At 47.6% G+C, this 19,740-nt stretch overlaps 1 protein-coding gene across 4 annotated transcripts; it reads right to left on the bottom strand.

Annotated features, from left to right (window-relative positions):
* Positions 1-8,986: 8,986 nt before the first annotated feature.
* Positions 8,987-18,502, bottom strand: CNPY3 (canopy FGF signaling regulator 3). 4 transcript variants are annotated; one of them, XM_060615560.2, is made up of 8 exons: positions 18,153-18,273; positions 15,276-15,374; positions 13,730-13,853; positions 13,011-13,068; positions 12,811-12,933; positions 10,325-10,447; positions 9,959-10,076; positions 8,987-9,633 (listed from the first exon to the last, which is right to left on the bottom strand). In XM_060615560.2, exons 4-8 carry the CDS (start codon positions 13,044-13,046, stop codon positions 9,419-9,421), a joined length of 615 nt encoding a protein of 204 aa, XP_060471543.1. In that variant the 5' UTR covers positions 13,047-13,068; positions 13,730-13,853; positions 15,276-15,374; positions 18,153-18,273; the 3' UTR covers positions 8,987-9,418. The 4 variants fall into 4 exon arrangements, 3 of the variants coding, with proteins under 3 accessions (XP_060471543.1, XP_060471541.2, XP_060471542.1); XM_060615558.2 differs by lacking the exon at positions 15,276-15,374 and having other exon boundaries at positions 18,153-18,491; XM_060615559.2 differs by lacking the exons at positions 13,011-13,068; positions 15,276-15,374 and having other exon boundaries at positions 12,811-12,907; positions 18,153-18,487.
* Positions 18,503-19,740: the final 1,238 nt, after the last annotated feature.

Genomic DNA, 19,740 nt, shown 5'->3' with positions numbered 1-19,740 from the left:
AAATTTAGACATCTTTGCACACCCTTTCATTTAGAAACTGCCATAAAGACACTGACTCCAGAGTCATTCCATAAAACTAGTTCCCAAAAACAGCATTTTGATTTTGTTCTTACCTAGGAGGAAGAAAAGGAAGAAAAAAAATTACCTAGAACAACTATTTAAGAATCTTGCTTTTTAAAAAAAAAAAAAAAGAGGTTAGAGTGGGAGAGAGCCAAAGCATTAGAGACTGTTAAAAACTGAGAACAAACTGAGGGTTGATGGGGGGTGGGAGGGAGGGCAGGGTGGGTGATGGGTATTGAGGAGGGCACTTTTTGGGATGAGCACTGGGTGTTGTATGGAAACCAATTTGACAGTAAATTTCATATATTAAAAAATAAAAAAAAATAAAAAAAAAAAAAAAAAAAAAAAAAAAAAAGAATCTTGCTTTTTGGGGCACCTGGGTGGCTCAGTCAGTTAAGTGCCCAACTCTTGGTTTCAGCTCAGATTATGATCTCACAGTTTTGTGGGTTTGAGCCTGGCATTGGGCTCAGCGCTGGCAGCCTAGAGCCTGCTTGGTATTCTCTCTCTCTCTCTCTCTCTCTCTCTGCCCCTCCCCCACTAGTGCATGCACTCTCTCTCTCTCTCTGAAAATAAACTTAAATTTTTTAAATAATAATAATAAAAAGAATCTTTCCTTTTGTTTTAGTGTTACATGATCCCCCACTCCCTCTTCCCCAGGAACTTTTTCTTGTACAGCATTCTTGTTTGTATAACATTTTTGTGATGGGTTTGCAGCCTTTGGAGGCTAAAAGCCGTACTCTCCATACTGATAAGGAATTTTATTTAAATATTTGGTTTTTATTTACATACTGATACTTACGATTTTTGAGAAACATAGCCTTTTACCCAAAGACCTATAATATGATTTTTTTAAAAATAATATGAATACTGGTAGTAAATTTGGATTAAAAAAGTATAGGTTGTGAGTCACTTATAGATGTACTTTCCATTTGAAAACAAGATTTTTGGTGTGAAGTTAATAATGATTTGATTTCTTTCTCATCCAGAGGCATTAAAAAAAATGTCAACATCATAAAGCACATGAAATTTCATGGACCTTTTTATTTCTTTTCTTTCTTTTATTTTTTTTTAAACTTTTAACTATCAAAATCTTGTTTCCTTCTCTTGACCTTAAGTTACTTGGCATTAAGCATGCTTTCAATGGCTACATTGAATAGATGTGTTATGACTTGTTTAATCATTCCCCAAGTTCTGAGTGTTTAAAATGCTCTCACAATTTTTCAACAGAGTGAACAGTTGGATAATTATGATCAAATCATATCCCCAATGGAATTTTTCTATTAATTGATATTGTCACCCAAAACAAATACTTGTTTCAATTCTTCTCTACGCGAAGATGTTATTCCTTGATATTTTACTAGTTAGAAAATTATATCTAATTGTTGTAGTCTTCTTTATTTGCCACCAAAATGTACCAAGTAATTTCACTCCTTCATCTCTAAATTGTCCACGTCCTCTACCCACTGAAATATATTGAAACTGCCTTTTGTTTTACTTGTTAGTTCTGGTGAGTTTTAGAGAAACAAATGTGAGGCCCTGGGCCATGCAAGAGAAGATCCCAGAATATGAATCAATTTACAGTTTGACTTAACTGAAAATAAGAATAGAGGATATTTTTATTTTTAAATGTTTATTTTTGAGAGAGAGAGAGCGCGCGTGCAAGTGGGGGAGGGGCAGAGAAAGGGGGACAGAGGATCTGAAGTGGGCTCTGTGCTGACAGCAGCAAGTCCAATGTGGGGCTCGAACTCACAAACTGTGAGATCATAGCCTGAGCCAAATTTGGACGCTCAACTGACTGAGCCACCCAGGTGCCTGTGATATTTTTAATATGTGGTGCTTATTTGACATTAGCTGAAAGGAGTAAATTTTTCATCCCCAAATGTGTGATGTTTGCAAAAAGACTTTATCTTGGGAATATGGCTGCAACCAGACAAACTCCCAAGCTATTCCAATTTGAGGACACATTAAAATTCTAGAATGGTGAAGTATGCATGTACAGTAACTACAAATGGAGGACATCCTGTGTTTGTTTAGATTCGGAACAGGTAAAATTAATTTTTCACATGATGGACGCTAATTTCCAAACTCCAGTCCAAGGTGCTGAAAAAAACTCTTGTCTAGGGGCGCCTGGGTGGCTCGGTCAGTTAAGCGTCCGAGTTCGGCTCAGGTCATGATCTCACGGTCTGTGAGTTTGAGCCCCGAGTCAGGCTCTGTGCTGACCGCTCAGAGCCTGGAGCCTGTTTCAGATTCTGTGTCTCCCTCTCTCTCTGCCCCTCCCCTGTTCATGCTCTGTCTCTCTCTGTCTCAAAAATAAATAAATGTTAAAAAAAAAATTAAAAAAACAAACAAACTCTTGTCTATGGGGCACCTGGGTGGCTCAGTCTGACTCTTGATCTCAGCTCAGGTCACAAACTCATGGTGCATGAGTTTGAGCCTCTTGTCAGACTCAGTGCAGACAGTGCAGAGGCTGCTTGCGATTCTCTCTCTCCCTTTCTCTCTCTGCCCCTCCCCTGTTTGCACATGTGTGCACACACGGACATGTGCCAGTGTGCTCTCTCTCTCTCTCTCTTTCGTCTGCTGACCACATCTACCCAGATGGAACACTGGGATGTTGGGGGGAGGGGAGGGAAGCCACCCACCCACACGGACTCTGTTAGCAGATATATCACAATGGATCCCTTTTTGGACTCTTTAATATACCATATAAGACTTAATCTGCTTTAATAAAGCCCTGGTAAAACTCAGGCAATGACAGATGTTGGCGAGGATGCAGAGAAAGAGGAACCCTTTTGCACTGCCAGTGGGAATGCAAACTAGTGCAGCCACCCTGGAAAACAGTATGGAAGTTCCTCAAAAAATTTAAATAGAACTATCCTACGACCCAGCAATTGTACTACTAGGTATTTATCCAAAGAATATAGGAGTGCTGTTTCGAAGGGGCACATGCACCCCAATATTTATAGCAGTACTATCAACAATAACCAACATATGGAAAGAGCCTAAATGCCCATCAACTGGTGAAAGGATAAAGAGGATGTGGTATATATACACAATGGAATATTACTCGGCAATCAAAAAGAACGAAATCTTGCCATCTGCAGCAATGTAGATGGAACCAGAGGGTATTATGTATGCCAAGCGAAATTAGAGAAAGACATATATGACTTCACTCATGTGGCATTTAAGATACAAAACAGGTGAACATAAGGGAAGGGAAGCAAATATAATATAAAAACAGGGAGGGGGACAAAACATAAGAGATTTAAATACAGAGAACAAGCTGAGGGTTACTACAGGGGTTTTGGGTGGGGGGGGGATGGGCTAAATGGGCAAGGGGCATTGAGGAGGGCACCTGTTGGGTTAAGCACTGGGTGTTAAACATAGGTGCTGAATCATTGGATTCTATTCCTGAAATCATTATTGCATTATATGTTAACTTGAATGTAAATTAAACAAAACAGAACAAAACAAAAACAACATGAATAAACCTTGAAGACATTGTGCCGCATGAAATAGGCCATTAATAAAAAAGATAAGTACTGTATGATTCCACTTGTATGAGATATCTGGGGTAGTCAAAGTCATGGAGACAGAAAGTGGGGCAGTGGTGAGGAGAGCCTGGAGGAGGGGAGAAGGAGGAGTTTTCAACGGGTACAGAGTATCTGTTTTGTAAGATATGAAGAGTCTGGAGAATGGTTGCACAGCAATGTGACTGTGCTTCATGCTACTGGATTCTACACTAAGATTAATACGGTAAATTTTATATTTATGGGTAGTTTACCACAGTCTTTTTAAAAATTAAAAAAATGCTTTAAGTATATAAAAAAAAAAAAAAGTCCTGTTAAGTGAGTGTAGAATTGGTCCCTACATCAGTGGATTGCAGCACTAACTAATGGTGTAAGAATTCCACCAATGTGTAAGAAGAGAGGCTTCCTTTGATCATTTCACACTATTAAAAGCCGTTTTAAAGTGTGCTAATGCCCAATAAGATCTCTTCTGTGTATACCAATCTGCTCACTGAGCTGTACTCTTCCACAGGAAAATGATATACTATTTGAGCCCTGGCAACATGCTAAATAAGCAGTGCTCAGACAGGCGATTTACACATGCCATCATGTCTGGATGAGACGAACGGTAAAACACCAAGACCACTTTGGTGCGTAAGTAATTCTGAACAAGATAAAAATCTAGCTTTTTGAGTGTCTTTTTGTTTTGTTCTCCTTTTTGGGCTGAGAACCTTTTATCTTTCAGGGTGGTTGGTGGTGGGAGGAGGTGTTGCTGCCCCTGGAACTGGTGACGGAGTCAGCCTGCTTCTCCTCTCAATGGGCAACAACACTTCCTTACAAACAGTCACGATTGTGTTAAAGGAAGCTTAAGTTCTCTTGGCCTGTACAACCTTAGTAGATGGAGAGCACAATTTTCTTTTTTTCTTTTTTTTTTAATTTAAAAAAAAAATTTTTTTTTTTAACGTTTATTTTTGAGACAGAGAGAGACAGAGCATGAACGGGGGAGGGGCAGAGAGAGAGGGAGACACAGAATTGGAAGCAGTGGAGAGCACAATTTTAAAGGAAGAATGAGTAACGTTGGATTCCTCTTCAAGAAATTGTAAACAGCGGGGGCGCCTGGGCTGCTCAGTCGGTTAAGTGTCTGACTTCAGCTCAGGTCATGATCTTGTGGTTCACAAGTCGAAACCCTGCGTCTTGCTCTGTGCTGACAGCTCAGAGCCTGGAGCCTGCTTCGGATTCTGTGTCTCCCTCTCTCATTGCCCCTCCCCGTTCACACTCTGTCTGTCTCTCTCTCTCAAAAATAAATAAAACATTAAAAATTTTTTGGGGGCGCCTGGGTGGCTCAGTCGGTTAAGCATCCAACTTCAGCTCAGGTCATGATCTCACAGTCTGTGAGTTTGAGCCCCGCGTCGGGCTCTGTGCTGACAGCTCAGAGCCTGGGGCCTGCTTCAGATTCTGTGTCTCCCTCTCTCTGACCCTCCCCCGTTCATGCTCTGTCTCTCTCTGTCTCAAAAATAAATAAACGTAAAAAAAAAAAATTAAAAAAAAAATTAAAAATTAAAAAAAAAAAAAGAAAAAGAAATTGTAAACAGGAGCCAGCCCTTGAGGGGTGCATGGCTGGCTCAATGGGTGGAACATGTGATTCTCGATTTTGGGGTTGTGAGTTTGAGCTCCATGTTGGGTGTAGAGATTACCGGAAAAAAAAAAAAAAAAAAAAAAAAAAAAAAAAGTCCAGCCCTTGAGGGCAGCATAAGGGTCAAGCTGGCTTTCACCTATATGCAATAGTAAACTCTGAAAAGGGAGAGACTTGAAAGTTGTCTTGCTCCTAATTGCATTCCCCATGTTGAACTTGGAAGACATAGACTAGCAGACCGCATAGCTGGGCTGCCTTCTAGAAGAGAGCCATGTAAGAGGCGGATGGTGCCCTAAGCCAAACCATAGCTCCAGGGTACTGTGGCCTCATGGCTCTGCCTCAGGACACTGCAGCCATTCCGCCTGTGCTCATAACCTGCTAGGGCCACTCGTGTGCGACCTTGGGCAAGTTATTTAACCTTTCATTCAATAGGTATTTATTAAGCAGTTATTCTGTGCCATGCACTATACTAAGTGCTGGGGATACAACAGTAAACAAAATAGATGACATTCCCTGTGTGTGTGTGTGTGTGTGTGTGTGTGTAGGGGGCAATGGTAATAATGTTTGATGAGCTGGGTGCAGATGACTTGGGTTTTCAGTTCGTAAAAACTCATTGAGCTGTAAGCACTTTTCTGTACTTTGACAGTTTTTAGAAATCCATGGCCTTGAGATCATAGCAGTGTTAAATAATTATGTAAAGCATGTACAACTGTGTTTGTCACATAGTAAGCACTCAAAAATAATGGCTACTATTATTCCAGTGAAACTCCTTACTAGAGCAAACTAGGCCATCAGAGGATGTTTAAGAGATTCAACTGGCTCTGCTGCTAGGATTAGTACACAGAGCCCTCCTATAAACCACTTAGGTTTGGACCATGCATCTGTAGCAAAAAAGCATGCCTTAAGATTAAAAAAAATAATAATAATGGGGCTCCTGGGTGGCTCAGTTGGTTGAGCATTGGACTTGGTTTCAGCTCAACTCATGATCCCAGGGTCGGGGGATCGGGCCCTGCACTGGGCTCCAGTGCTGAGTGTGGAGACTGCTTAAGATTCTCTCTAAAATAATAAGAGTAAAAAATTGAGATTAAAAAAAAAAGAAGAGGCATTTACTCACACTTGTGAACAGAAATGATCCGGGGCAGTTGGATACCACACAAAGGTTCCATATTTAAGGGACTGCCATTCATGGGTTTGTAAATTTATTATTTTCTGGCGGGATTCTGGTAGTCAGTCTCTTATTCTAACAAAACTGACATTAAGACAACTTTCTGACAGACAGAAGTCAAAGGTGTGAAGAGCACCATTTTCTAACCTGCAAAAAGATGCTGCATGGAAATATCACCCAGGAACTGGGAAGTTGAAGAAACTTCCTAGTGATTGTCCTCTAGAATAAATACAGAGTCCTTGTGCAGCCGCCCCTGAGACTACAGAGCCCCAACCCCTGAGACTCCACTACCAGGGCCTGTGGTTCTTTTAATCATGGAACTGAAAGAAATGCTTTCTGGTTTGCCCACCGGCCTTTGTGGTTCTGGATGATGGCTGAGAGACAGATCCTTTCTGGGGTTCTGACAAGTTGTGTTTCTGAGGGCAAGACACTGACCTTGTGATTTCATTGAGGCCCTCTCCCCTCTTAGCAAGACACTCTGTTTCTCCTGGTATAGTGGGGTCCAGCTGGCCTCATCTTGAGAACCATGAGAGAGGCTTGTTAAGCATGCAGACTTCTAGGTCTCCAACCCAGCAAATCAGGTGGGCCCAGACATCTGTATGTTTAACCACCATTCCATGTGACTTTTCATGTTCAGGTGAGTTTAGGAAACCCTTTTTTAACAGGATTTCTAATTAAGGGACTAAAATCAGATGAACTCCAGCTCAGCCAGTCCCCTCATCTTGTGGAGAAGTGGTGTGGGAGAGTGGAAGGCATAGTCAAGTTCAGAAAGGCTTGTAGGTGTGGTGGAGAGAAAAAGAAAAACCTGGAAAGCTGGATCTTGCCTCTGGCTCTTCCAGGCTGGGGGCGGGGTGGGGGAGTGGGGGGGAGGGAGAGGCTGCTTGCTGGGGTGGGTGGGTGGAGAGCTAGTGTGTGCAACCTGCTTGGCCTTGTTGGTGGTGGGGGGGGAGGAACAAGGTGCTATTCATGCAGCAGCCACAGGTCAAAGAGCAAAGCAGTCACAGCACTGTCTGCCCTCAGGTCTGGGACTGGGTTTGGATTGGGCCACTGGGTCAACACCCAGTAAGGGGACAGGTCTTGTCTCATCCTACTTTAAGGACCAATGAAGCTCTAGGGACTGATGTAAGGCAGGCACGGAGGTGTTGTGGGTCAGTGACATAATGGGGGAATCAGAGACTAGCCATGAAATCCTGGACAGTCCAGGGGGCTGCAAATGGTTCCCCAGCCCTGGGCTCCAGCCCTTGAACAAAGTCCCAGGTGGGACCTGAGTCTCGACTGGACTCTCACTGCCCACAGCCCCTTCAACAGGGGGCAGTACCAGTCCTGGAGATGGGTGGGGGCAGAGGGGCTGAACCAAAAAAGTATCATCCTCCAAGGACCTGTTGGAAGCCTCACCAGCCAGAAGAAAAATTTTCCGTTTCCTCCACCCTCTATGACCTTGGCTGCTCCAACTCAGGGGAGAAGGGGGCCTGAGCCCAGGCTATGACGGGGCCCCACACCCCCAGTTCAGGCCCTGGAACATTTCGCCAGAGCCAGAGCCTGCGGCACTTCGGCAGTGCCTCTCCCCCAGCCCAGCAGGCCCAGGCGAGAAGCAGAGAGTCTGTGCGGGTACCCACAGGGCACCTGGTGGGGGTGCCACGCTGGCAGGACCTTCTGCCATCGTCTCCTCCTAAGAAGCCTCCTCCTTTCCTTTGAAAAGAGGCGTGCTGGTAAGGGTGGAGTTCTGGCTAAGAAATCAAACCAGTTCAGTGTGGATCACACTGCCAGTGCTGGGTGTTGGGTGAAGGAGCTGGCAGCTTCAGGGTAGGGGAAATACAATGGACCCAGAGTCGTGCCAGCGCTACACTTACTAACAGCAGGACCTTGGGCACGTCACTTAATTTGAGCCTTAGTTTTACCTTCTACAAAATGAGGCTAATGGCACCCACCCCCAAGAGTTGTTAGGGTTCAAGTTAAAGCCCTGGGAGTGTGTGCCGCTGTCCTCACTATTGCTACTGAGGGCCTGATCCCTGCCCTCAGGACAGAATGCGGAGGTGCCTGGGCCTCCCACCCCTCTCCCTAGAGGCCAGCCTTCCTGTTCCTCCCTGCACCCAGAGAACATGGTGTAACCAGCTGTTGTTGGGGGGCTGGGGTGTCCTCCCCTCCAGACTCCAGGCACAACAGCTAGGAAGAGCAGAGTGACCAGCTGTGGTCATCAGGTAACAAGGTTCAAGACCAACAAGTAGGGCAGATGAGGTGGGAAGGAGGGGTGGGATCTGGCGGGGTCACCAGTAAACAGTTTACACAACAAAGGGGAAGGCCTTGGGTGAGAGAGGAGAGGCAGCGGGAGCCCAGCCAGGTGGCCAGGGCACAAGTGAGGCCCCTCCTGGCCTAGGGAGCTCAGGGAGTCCAAAGGCAGCTGAGGGGCAGGGCCAAAGCCCAGTCCTGAGCCTCACCCCAAAACAACCTGGGTCCTCCCGGCACTTGCTGCCCCCCACAGCGGGCAGGCCCAGCCTCAATAATGGGGGATGGGAGCCGCCTCTCCACCCTTGGCCCCCCTGGGCTGGAAGGGGAGGGGGAGGAGAGCAACTGGGACTCCAGGCCCCTCTGAGGAGCTGGAGGGGACTCAAAAATCAGAACAAAAAAGGCCAAAAGGTTTTTACTCTGTGAGCCCTGGGGAGGGCCGGGCAGAGTGCAAGGTGTCCACAGGAGGGGATAAGCAGGGGTGGGGAGGCCTGTAGTCTTGCTTCCCTGCTGGGAAGGAGTGAGGGGAGGTGAAGGCCGGGTGCCCTCTCCACACCTGCCCCTCCGGAGTTCATACTGGAGTCCTTGGCAGGCGCGAAATCGCATGGCCTGCCCGAAGCTTGGGTTAGGACAGCCGCTTGGCAGAGGGAGGAGGTCGGTAGGCTGACGGCAGCTGATCTGAGCTCTTCCCTGGCCCTGTGTCTTTCCCGGCAGGAAGCTGGCACGGCAGGGAGGACTTGGAGAGGGACAGCCATCTGCCTGCCAGAGCTGTGCCCCAGATTCTTCAGCTTCCAGGTCAGGGGTCATGATACAGGGGGCACTGGGTTAGGCTCAAAGCTCATCCGGGGGGCTGTGTGTGAGGGGGGATGCCTTCTGGATGCCCTCATCCTCGTCGGGGCTGGGGTCTTCTTCAAGGCCACCTAGCTCCTTCCTCTGTTTGCTGCCGCTGCCCGAGGCCTTGACCTTACCGCTCTTCTTTTTAGACTTCTTCCCTCCCAGGGCGGCTGTGTCCCCCTTCTTGCCAGACCACTGCTCTGCGAGGCAACCTGGGGTGAAGAGAGACACCCTCAACAGACTGGTTTGCTGGGTGAGGAGCACTGACTGGGTGGCCCCGGAAGTGGTGTCAGGTCCCCTCCTCCTGCCTCTCTGGGGCCTCCAGGCCCCTCTGGGGGCATCTGAGTTACTGCCATGTTATTCTGCACCTGGTTTCAGTACTTCTTACTCCACGCTGTCCCATCAAGCTCCTTGAGGGTATGGTGCTTTCTAGGTCTTATCTCTTCTCTGTCCCCTCCCTACCCACCTCCCCTGAGGGGGGGCAAGCAGTAAAGCTGAGGGCCCACCCACCCTGCCCTCTCCCTCCCTCAGACTCACTGGTGTCCTTGCCCTTCAGCACGTGGTTGGCGCAGAGGAACTGAGTCAGGTCTTCCTCCTGGTGGTTCCTGTACCAGTCCTCGATCACCTCCTCAAACTCTTCCACCAACACGTCGCACTATGAATCAGAATACACTGCATTGGCAAAGCCCCAGCACTGACTCGCTCCCGGGGGAGCTCAGCTGAGCCTCACAACCCACTGCAGGGCAGGCAGGTGGCTGTGATTCTCCTGAGGAAACTGAAGGCAGAGAGGTGAGATGACTTGATCAAAGCCTCCCAGCTCTTGGTGGCCTTCCTCAGCCCCAGACCTAGTCCCCACCCACCCCTGTGGGGTACGGTAGCCTCTGAGGGCCAAAAGGCCCATACCTGCTTCTTAAGGTCAGCCACCTCTGCAGAGGTCTCATTCCACAGCTCATAGGGGATATCCATCACCACCTTGACCCCTTTGTGGACCAGGTTGTGCAGTGTCTCAAAGGTCTCAGACATGCCCTGGAAGAGGCAAGCAGGCATGAGAAGCGGAGCTTTCCCCACCTCCCACCCTCCTCTCCGGGTGGTGCTGGAGGCCCAAGGACCCAGCTCTGAGAAGCCAGGACTCTCAAGGCTTCTCACACTGGACCTCACTTTCCTCTCCCCTCTTTCAGGCCTACTCCACAACCCCTACACACCTACACACCACACACACACACACAATCACACACAACCTATCCTGCCTCCCCACACCTCCCCCTTTCAAAAGGGGCTGCTGTGTGGGCGCCTGGGTGGCTCAGTAGGTTAAGTGTCTGACTCTTGACTTTGACCCAGGTCATGAACTCACAGTTGTGGGATCAAGCCCGCGTCGGGCTCTGTGCTGAGCATGGAGCCTGCTTAAGAGTCTCTCCCTCTCGCTCTGCCCCTCACTCTCTCTTCCCCTCTCCCTATTAAAATCATCATAATAATAATAATTTAAAGAAACAAACAAAAATCCCCAAAAGGGCTGCTGTTGCCTTCTGGCCCTTTGAATAGATACTCCTTTCCCAGGAATTAAGTGTGCCTTGGCTCTAGACCCGCTCACTGCTCTAGTTCTTCCTAGGGCTTGTGCCTTTCCTGGGTTGGAAGTGGGCACGAGTGAGGCAGGGAGGACCCAGTTCTGTAAAAATATTTCTGCCAGCTACCTAGGTCCTCTCCCTGGAGACTACACCTACACATCATCTACTTCCTCTATCTTTCCAGAGGTAATGCATGCAAATACAAGCAAATATACATACAAATCCATCCTGCCCTCCTCACCCCCATTTTTTACACAAGCAATAGTATATAGCAGACACACTCTTCTGCACCTGGCCTTATTAACAGACTTTGGAGATAATTTTAATTCACGCCACAAAGAGCTACCTCATTCTTTGTTTTGTCCACTGAATGGCCACATCAATTTATTTAACCACTGGTGAATGGTTAGGTTGTTTCTAATTTTATTGCTACGGAAAACAATCTTAAACTTTTTTTTTTTAGGTTTATTTATTTAGGGGCACCTGGGTGGCTCAGTCAGTTAAACGTCCGACTTTGGCTCAGGTCATGATCTCGTGGTTCATGGGTTCGAGCTCCACGTCAGGCTCTGTGCTGACAGCTCGTAGCCTGAAGCCTGCTTCGGATTCTGTGTCTCCCTCTCCCTCTGCCCCTCCCCTGCTCATGCTCTGTCTCTCTCAAAAGTAAATACAAACATTAAAAGAAACTTAAGTTTATTTATTTACTTTGAGAGAGAGAAAGCACAAGTAGGGGAGGGGCAGAGAGAAAGGGAGAGAGAGAATCCCAAGCAGGCTCTACGATGTCAGTGTGGAGCCCAACGCAGGGCTCGAGCTCATGAACTGTGAGATCCTGACCTGAGCCAAAGTCAGATGCTTAACCAACTGAGCCCCCAGGGGCCCCATAAACATTTTTATATTAAAGCAAAACATGGTTTTATTACTGAGTAGAATACAAAATTCATACAAATTTAAAAAATTTAAGACTTCTGTTGCTTAAGACTATCTCTCTAGGTTTCCCAGGGGTTTCTCACTAACCGACTTCACTGGAAGGGTAGGTGGGTGGAGAAATGTGGGAGGCAAGTCTCTTACCATGTGCCAGGCACTGAAGACATAGAAACAAAGAACTATGGGCCTTGTTTTTGGTTTTTTTTTTTTTTAATTTTTTAACGTTTATTTGCTTTTGAGACAGAGAGAGACAGAGCATGAATGGGGGGAGGGTCAGAGAGAGAGGGAGACACAGAATCAGAAGGAGGCTCCAGGCTCTGAGCTGTCAGTACAGAGCCCGATGTGGGGGTCGAACTCGTGAACCACGAGATCATGACCTGAGCCGAAGTCAGACACTTAACTGACTGAGCCACCCAGGTGCCCCTGGGCCTTGTTGTAAGAAACTCCTTGTTCAGGGACAGAGCCATTCACACATACAGTAAGTGCACTGAATGTTACACAGGCACCCTGACAGCGGTCCAGGTGCGTGCCCAGCGGAATGAGGTAATAACCCCACCCCCATCCTGCCATGTCTTCTGACATCTCTAAAGCCCACAGGTCTGTACTCCCTGAGCTCTCACTGAGCAAGTGATCAGGCCTCCACGGGGATTGCCACCCTGCATTTCAGTCTGAGGCTGAGACAGGGCCCTGATGGGCAGGCCCAGGCCATGAAGAATGTGCCTATCGCCACTGAAAAGCCAGGCCACTCAGAAGGGGAGAAATGCACACCGTGGTCGATGAAGAATGGGAAGAGGCCAAGGAGGGAAGCTCCCCAAGCATGATCTCCAAATCACACCCACACCAGCAGACCACTTAGACACCTCCAGGCCTGGCCCAGTGGGGATGAAGGACAAGCATAAATCCAACCTTGGCAAACCGGTTGCTGCCGGTCCTCTCCTTGTGCAGGCTATAGTCCAGGAGCCTCTTGCAAATGGTCTCAGTGACTTCGATTAACCGTAAGTCCCTGCAGAGACAGCAGCACGAGAGAGGCTGAACTCCTCTCCTAGCCCCAGTGGGTTAGTGGTCCGTCCCTCCAGCCCTGCTACCCCAACACCTGTGCATCTCACCAAAGGGAAGTCAGAGCTGGAAGGAAGATAGGTCATCTGGTCTGGGGGCTCTGAAAAGCTGGAACACAGACCAGAGAGACAAAATTGTAACAGCTCTATGGGAAGGCATTTTTTATAAAGCTAGATGATTCAGTATTTAGATGGTTTTATAAAGCAAAATGTATTAAGTTTTGATGTTAAAATATTTCTTTTCTTCTGTTTTAAGATTTATTTTTAACTCATCTCTACACTCAACGTGGGGCTTTAATTTATAAGCCTGAGATCAAGGGTCACACACTCCATTGAATGAGCCAGCCAGGTGCTCCAACACATTTCATTTTGAAAGGAGCATCATGGCTGATGAAAGTTTTTTGGGGGGGTTATTTTTACTTTTAATATTTATTCCTGGCAAAATTAAAGATTGGTAACCCTATATTACCAATTTTTTTTTTTTTTTTTTTTTTAATTTGCACTGGTCCATGAAATCCAAGAGTCTGGGAATGAGATAAGGCCCAACAGTCTTGCTTTTACAGATGAGAAGTCCAAAGCTCAGTGGAATGAAGGGACTTACGAAGACCACACAAATAGTTGGGGGCAAAACCAGTGGGCAAACTTAGGTGTTGGTCAGAGCCGCCTCCCTTTGGTGGGTCTGCCTAGCTGGAAGGGAGAAGGGAACTCCAAACCTCTAAAGCCGTTACGAACAAAGCAGACCAGGCTGATGGGTACCCTCTTTCACTTACGACTTGGTGTATTTGACTCCGGAAGCCTTCCGATCCAGGATGCCATAGCCTGTGTCGATCACCTCCTTGGTCTTGCCGGTTTCCTCAAAAGCTGATTTCAGCTCCACGGCAACGTATTTACACACTAGGGGAGGGAGACACAGCCCAGCCTACTGAGTGCACGTGAGTCTGATAGAAGCCAGCTCCCAGCAAACCACACCAACGTGGATGCCTCTCCCAGACGGGGTCAACACCCCAGGCAGGGAAGGAGTTAGTCCCAGACCACCCCATGGAGGTCACCGGGGGGAAACTTGGCTCCAAGATTCACTGCCCATGTCCAGTCCTGGCTGACTCCATTTCTCCCAGCTCCTTCCTGCCCCCCACTCCCACTGCCCTCTGTAATCATTTTACTTTAAAATTTTCAAACATATAAAAACGCTGAATGAGTACAATGAATAGTGTATATAGTTTCAACAGTTAGTGATCTGCTACATTCTCTCTCCAATATGTAACATAATATGATAATATATTAATATATATCAACAATATATACATTGTTTCTGCTAAACCATTAAAAAATTGTTTTTAATGTTTATTTCTTTTTCAGAGACAGAGCACAAGCAGGGGAGGAGCAGAAAGAGACGGAGACCCAGAATCTGAAGCAGGCTCCAGGTTCTGAGCTGTCAGCACAGAGCCTGATGCAGGGTTCAAACTCACGAACCAGGAGACTATGACCTGAGTTGAAGTCAGATGCTTAAATGACTGAGCCACCAAGTCGCCCCTTTGCTAAACCATTAAAAAAAAAAATTTTTTTTAACGTTTATTTATTATTGAGAGACAGAGAGACAGAGCATGAGCAGGGGAGGGGCAGAGAGAGGAGGAGACACAGAACCCAAAGCAGGCTCCAGGCTCCGAGCAGTCAGCACAGAGCCCGACGCGGGGCTCGAACTCACAAACTGCGAGATTATGACCTGAGCCGAAGTCGGGCACTCAACCAACTGAGCCACCCAGGCGCCCCTGCTAAACCATTTTAAAAGTAAGTTGCAGGGACACCTGGGTGGTTCAGTCGGTTAGGGGTCCGACTTCAGGTCAGGTCATGTTCTCACGGTTTGTGTTTCGAGCCCCACGTCGGGCTCTGTGCTGACAGCTCGGAGCCCGGAGCTTGCTTCTCCAGTTCTCTCTCTCTCTCTCTGGCCCTCCCCTGCTCACGCTCTCACTCTCTCAAAAATAAAATAAACATTAAAAAAAAAGATATAAAATAAAATAAAAAGTAAGTTGCAGATATCATGACCTTTCACCCCTAAAAATGTCTTCATGCATCTCTGGAGAATAAGGACGTTCTTCTACCCAACCATACAACCATACTGATACTCGGAAAATTAACAATTCTAATACCACCTAACAGTCCACATTCAAATTTCCCCAATTGCCCCAAATTTCCCTGTCTTGTATGTCTCTTTTATTACTTGATTTCGTATGTTGTTCCACTACCAGCTCTCTGTTCCTACCAAGGTAATTTGTTCCATCCCTTCCAGAGGCCTTATTTCTACTGTTTCTGTACATTCACCTTTTTGTTTCCTCTTACTTTTCTTCAGTTTTTAAGCAACTCCTAGGTGTCAGGCACTGCCTGGGGATTCACAGATGAAAACAAGGTTCCAGATCCAGTCTAATGGAGTAGAAAGAAGTGTAAACAGATAATTACTACTGCATAAGGAGTACTACCACCAAAAGCGTGACCTGTCTGAGGCCCTGGGAGAGCACTTAATGCCCTCTAGGGGCTTTTCTGCCCATTCTCCCAGCTTCATTTTAAAAGCCTCCTCCTACTGGGAAGTTCTTCTGGACCAATCCCACCTGCTCCTGATTTTATCTGGGCCTCTGCAGGATCCAGGACCCATGCTCTCACTGAGGGCCTTTGGCCATTTTGTGTCTCCCCAGTTAGACCATAAGGGTACCCAAAGTGAGTTACCATGTATTGGATTTTTTTCTGTATTCCTCTAGTCAACGACTGTGTGTATGTTGGATACTTAATAAATATTGCTGACAGACTGTGTTTGTGGTCGAGCAGCTTCTGATGCCTCTGAATGAATATGATCTATAGGCTAAACACCATCAGAGTGACTGTAACACTGACAACAGTACCTCCCCTGAAGGCTTGCTTGGTAAAATTTTATAACTTACATATTAATAGATGCCTTGGAGAATCTGGAACACATGAAAATTCCAAAATATAGGCTGGGATCTCAGAGTCTGCAATGAATCGAGGTGGCTCACCTCCCAGGCTCTCTATCCAGGACACCTGTCCCCCTCCCCTCTCTGTTCTGTATTCTGTGTGAGCTCATCGCTTTTCTGGCTCTTTTGCTCCTTTCTCCCACGCCCTCAACGTTTAGGATTCCAGGCCCTGGGGACCTGGAACCTCCTTTCTCTCTTGTGCCCATCAACCACAACCTTGCTTCCCAACTCTTCCAAATCTTACCTCTTCAAGACCCCCTCTGGGGATCCCACCCAGAATCAGACTTGGAGGAGGCTCATGGCACAGGCCCCAGACTCTCCTGGACACCCACCTACTCTTTTTCCAGGCAGGCTCTCCTTCCTCTGTGCCAAGGCCTATTCCACTGAGGCTACTGAGCCAGGAGGCAGGCTTTGTGGGCCAGACACAATCAGCATTTAACAAAAAAGGTGCAACAATGATAAATAAAAGCAAATACACTATTAAGAGGAGCCTAAGAGTTTGCCAAGCCATCCTGTGACTGAAAATCCATTTTTTTCAAGTTTTATGTATTTATTTTGAGTGAGAGAGGGCACCCATGTGCGCTCAAGACTGTGCAATGGGGGAGGGGCAGAGAGAGAGAGGGGGAGAGAGAGAATCCAAAGCAGGCTCCACGCTGCCAGCACACAGCCCAATGTGGGGGCTCAAACTCACAAACTGTGAGATCATGACCTGAGCCACAATCAAGAGTCAGATGCTTAACAGACTCAGCCACCCAGGTGCCCCTGAAAATGCCTTTTAATCTTTATCCATTACCTACAAAATGGGGTTGGACTAGAATGATCTCTTAAAATCTTTGCCAGCTCTCTGCTTCTGAGTCTGTGAATGCCTCCTAATGGAAAGAAATGTGAGCTTCTTAGACTATGAGGATAATCAGAGACACAGTGGAGGCTAAGAATGAAAACAAAGAGAGGAAATGAACTCCGCAAAAGATTTCTCGAGAAAGAGTGAAAGGAAAGCATTGCAACCCTCTGCCTATTTATGGGGCTGAGGGACAAGGTACAGGCTAGCATCCATACTGGGAGCCCTACTGGTGAAGTCAGGTCGTGTCTGAAGCATCTTATCTTTCATCTCGAAAATGAAAGGATTACGTGTCCCAAACCACCTACCCCACCCCCACTTCCCAGGACTTAGGGAACATCTGGCCTGCTGTACGCTTTAATTGGGATGAAATGGATTTATAGCCAACTTGCTGAGGGGTTTGGGTTACAGAGATGGGAAGAAAGGAGTGGCTGCGAAGGTCTGGGGAGAAAACAGAGATGGGGAGAGGAAGAATGGCCCTTCATAGTCCCAGATCACTGGCTTGGGTGCTGGTGCTCTTTCTCTCTCTGAAGTTCCACACCTCCGCTCCTATATCTTTGGGATTCATTTTCTCCTTATTCCTAAAATCCTCCTCCCTCACCAAATTCCCCCAGGCTCTACTCTTGTCCCAAAGTGGCCCTGTATTCTTCTCCCCTTAGGCCTCAGACCCTTCTCCTTCCTCCACCCACACCCACAGTCCCTGTTTATTTCTATTTATTACAAAAATATTCACTGGGTGCGTACCAGGCGTTGTGTGAATAAATATCTGAGAAAAGGTCCTGTCCTCAAGGAGCTCACAGCTAGTGGGGGAGTCCATCAATTGCACAGATTAGGTTGTGGTGAGGGCCAAAAGGGGAAAGGGCTTTCTCAGGCTCTTCTTCCCCTAAGAACAGTCATACATACTTTCTCAGTTCCTCAAACTTGTCTGTCCTTTGCTTCTTAGCCTACAGGCCTCTGCAGCTGTGGCTTCCTAAGACATTCTCTCTTTTCACTTCTCTTCACCCAGCTAAGTCCTAATTATTGTTTGGGCTTCCTGTACGAAGCCTTTCCTGGCTCTCCTCTACACACAGCCTTTCCCCCATCCCTAGGCTAGATTAGATGCTCCTCACTCGGCAAAGCCTGTTATCTATCATGGCATCTACCACCCTGGATTATAACTACTTCTTTTGTACCGATTTGATCGCTCCAGGTGCACCGAGACCTGATCCCTTGCCCGCCCCTGTGTCCTCAGCATCCAGCACAGAGCCAGGCACACAGTAGCTTCAACGAATGAAGAGACTCTAGCTCAGGAGGCAAGGATCTTGCATCCCCCTTACCCCCTTCTCTGCACGCCCCGCCCCTCTGGCAGGAGACTCCCCGCCGGCCCCGCCCCCTCACCTTCGCATTTGCTGGGGAGTCGAACCCAGTCGGTCTCCTCGGCTTGCACCTGGCTCGGGCCCAGCTCCGGGGCCGGCAGTGGTAGTAGCAGCAGCAGCAACAGTAGCAGGGAGAGAAGCAGAAGACAGCGGGGTCCGGGCCGGGGCGCAGGCTCAGGGAACGGCTCCATGGCCCAGCCGGACCCGACCCCAGCGGACCGGGCTGCGCTTCCTCCGGCTGCGCGCGCTGGGCCGCTTCCCGGAGCCGCTTCCGGGACTGCACACGTGCCTCGGCGTAACCAGGGCAACAGGGAGCCCCCGGCCCGCTCTCTCCTCTGGCTGCCTCGGCCCGCCCTCAGAGCCGACGAAGGCCCGCGGACTACGCAGCCAATGGGCTTTCCGGGGCTTGCATCCCAGCGAATGGGAGGGCGATCTTTTTTCGGCCTCGACCAATGAGGAAACAGATGGTGTCCTCAGTGTCCTATGGCAGCATCTTACCCCACCCACTAACGGTGGCTCTGGAGCGGCTGGAGGACTAGCACGCCGAGAGGGGAAGCTGTGGGCTAGGCCTGAAAGGGACGAGGTTGGGCTCGTCGGTCCTGCAAGAGGTGCAGAAGGCCGTCTTGACGGCCTTCGCCGCCGCCTCCTTACGCGTCACTTCCCTCCTGGGGTTGTAATGCAGCAAACCCTTAAGTGAGCACCTGTTTTAAAATTTTATTATTATTATAGTTGTTGTTATTGTTGTAATTGCTAATCACTGGTAGGCTGTGTAGGTGAGACCATGGCGACTCAGTCCCCAGCCATCAAGCAGCTTTTTTAATGCCCAGTAATCCCAGCTTTGTCCCCCGAGAGCTAGAACAAATTACCTCCTCTCCAAGCCTCTTTCTTTCTTTCTTTTCTTTCTTTCTCTTTCTTTCCCTCCCTTCCTTTCTTTCTCTTGCCTCTTGCTTTTTTTCCTTCCTTCCCTCTCTCCCTTTTTTCTTTTTTCTTTCTTTTTTCTCTTTTTTCCCCTTCCTTCCTGCCTTCCCTCCCTCCCTCCTTTTCTTTCTTCCTTTTTTTAATTTTTAAAGTAATCCCTACACCCAGCGTGGGGCTCAAACTCACAATCGCAAATTCAAGAGTTGGGTGCTCCATGGACTGAGCCAGCCAGGCACCCTGAGCCTCAGTTTCTATCTTTATGATGACAAAGGATGCTCCTAGCTGCTGTTAAAGACTTGCCTGTAGCTGGCAACCTCAAATAGGTTTGTGGAATTAAAGTTTATTAACAGATTGTAAAAAATTCACACTTTTTTTTTATTAGTATGTAACCTTAGTTCTCTTTTCTACCCTATTATTTATTTCTTGGATTCTGAGCTCCTACAAAGCAGGGACTTGGCTAATGAACAATTGTATTTCCCTTCTGCCTCCCCAGCAACGACAGGGTACCCCACATAAGGAGATACTTGGTGGGTTCCCATCTCCTCATCAAGAGGAGGACTTTCTGGGTCTTTGGGGCTGCTTCAGACTGCCCCTGAGCTCAGTGTCCTATGGACACACACACATACCAAGGCTGCTTTTCTGGGAAGTTGTCTGCAAATTACACTTTTGTCTGCAAGGCTCTGTTCCCCAGT

This window comes from Panthera onca, chromosome B2, assembly GCF_046562875.1.
Source record: "Panthera onca isolate mPanOnc1 chromosome B2, mPanOnc1 haplotype 2, whole genome shotgun sequence".
Classification (NCBI taxonomy): Eukaryota; Metazoa; Chordata; class Mammalia; order Carnivora; family Felidae; genus Panthera; species Panthera onca.
The sequence above is the reverse complement of the archived record's forward strand: the minus strand, read 5'-3'. Positions and strand labels throughout refer to the sequence as shown.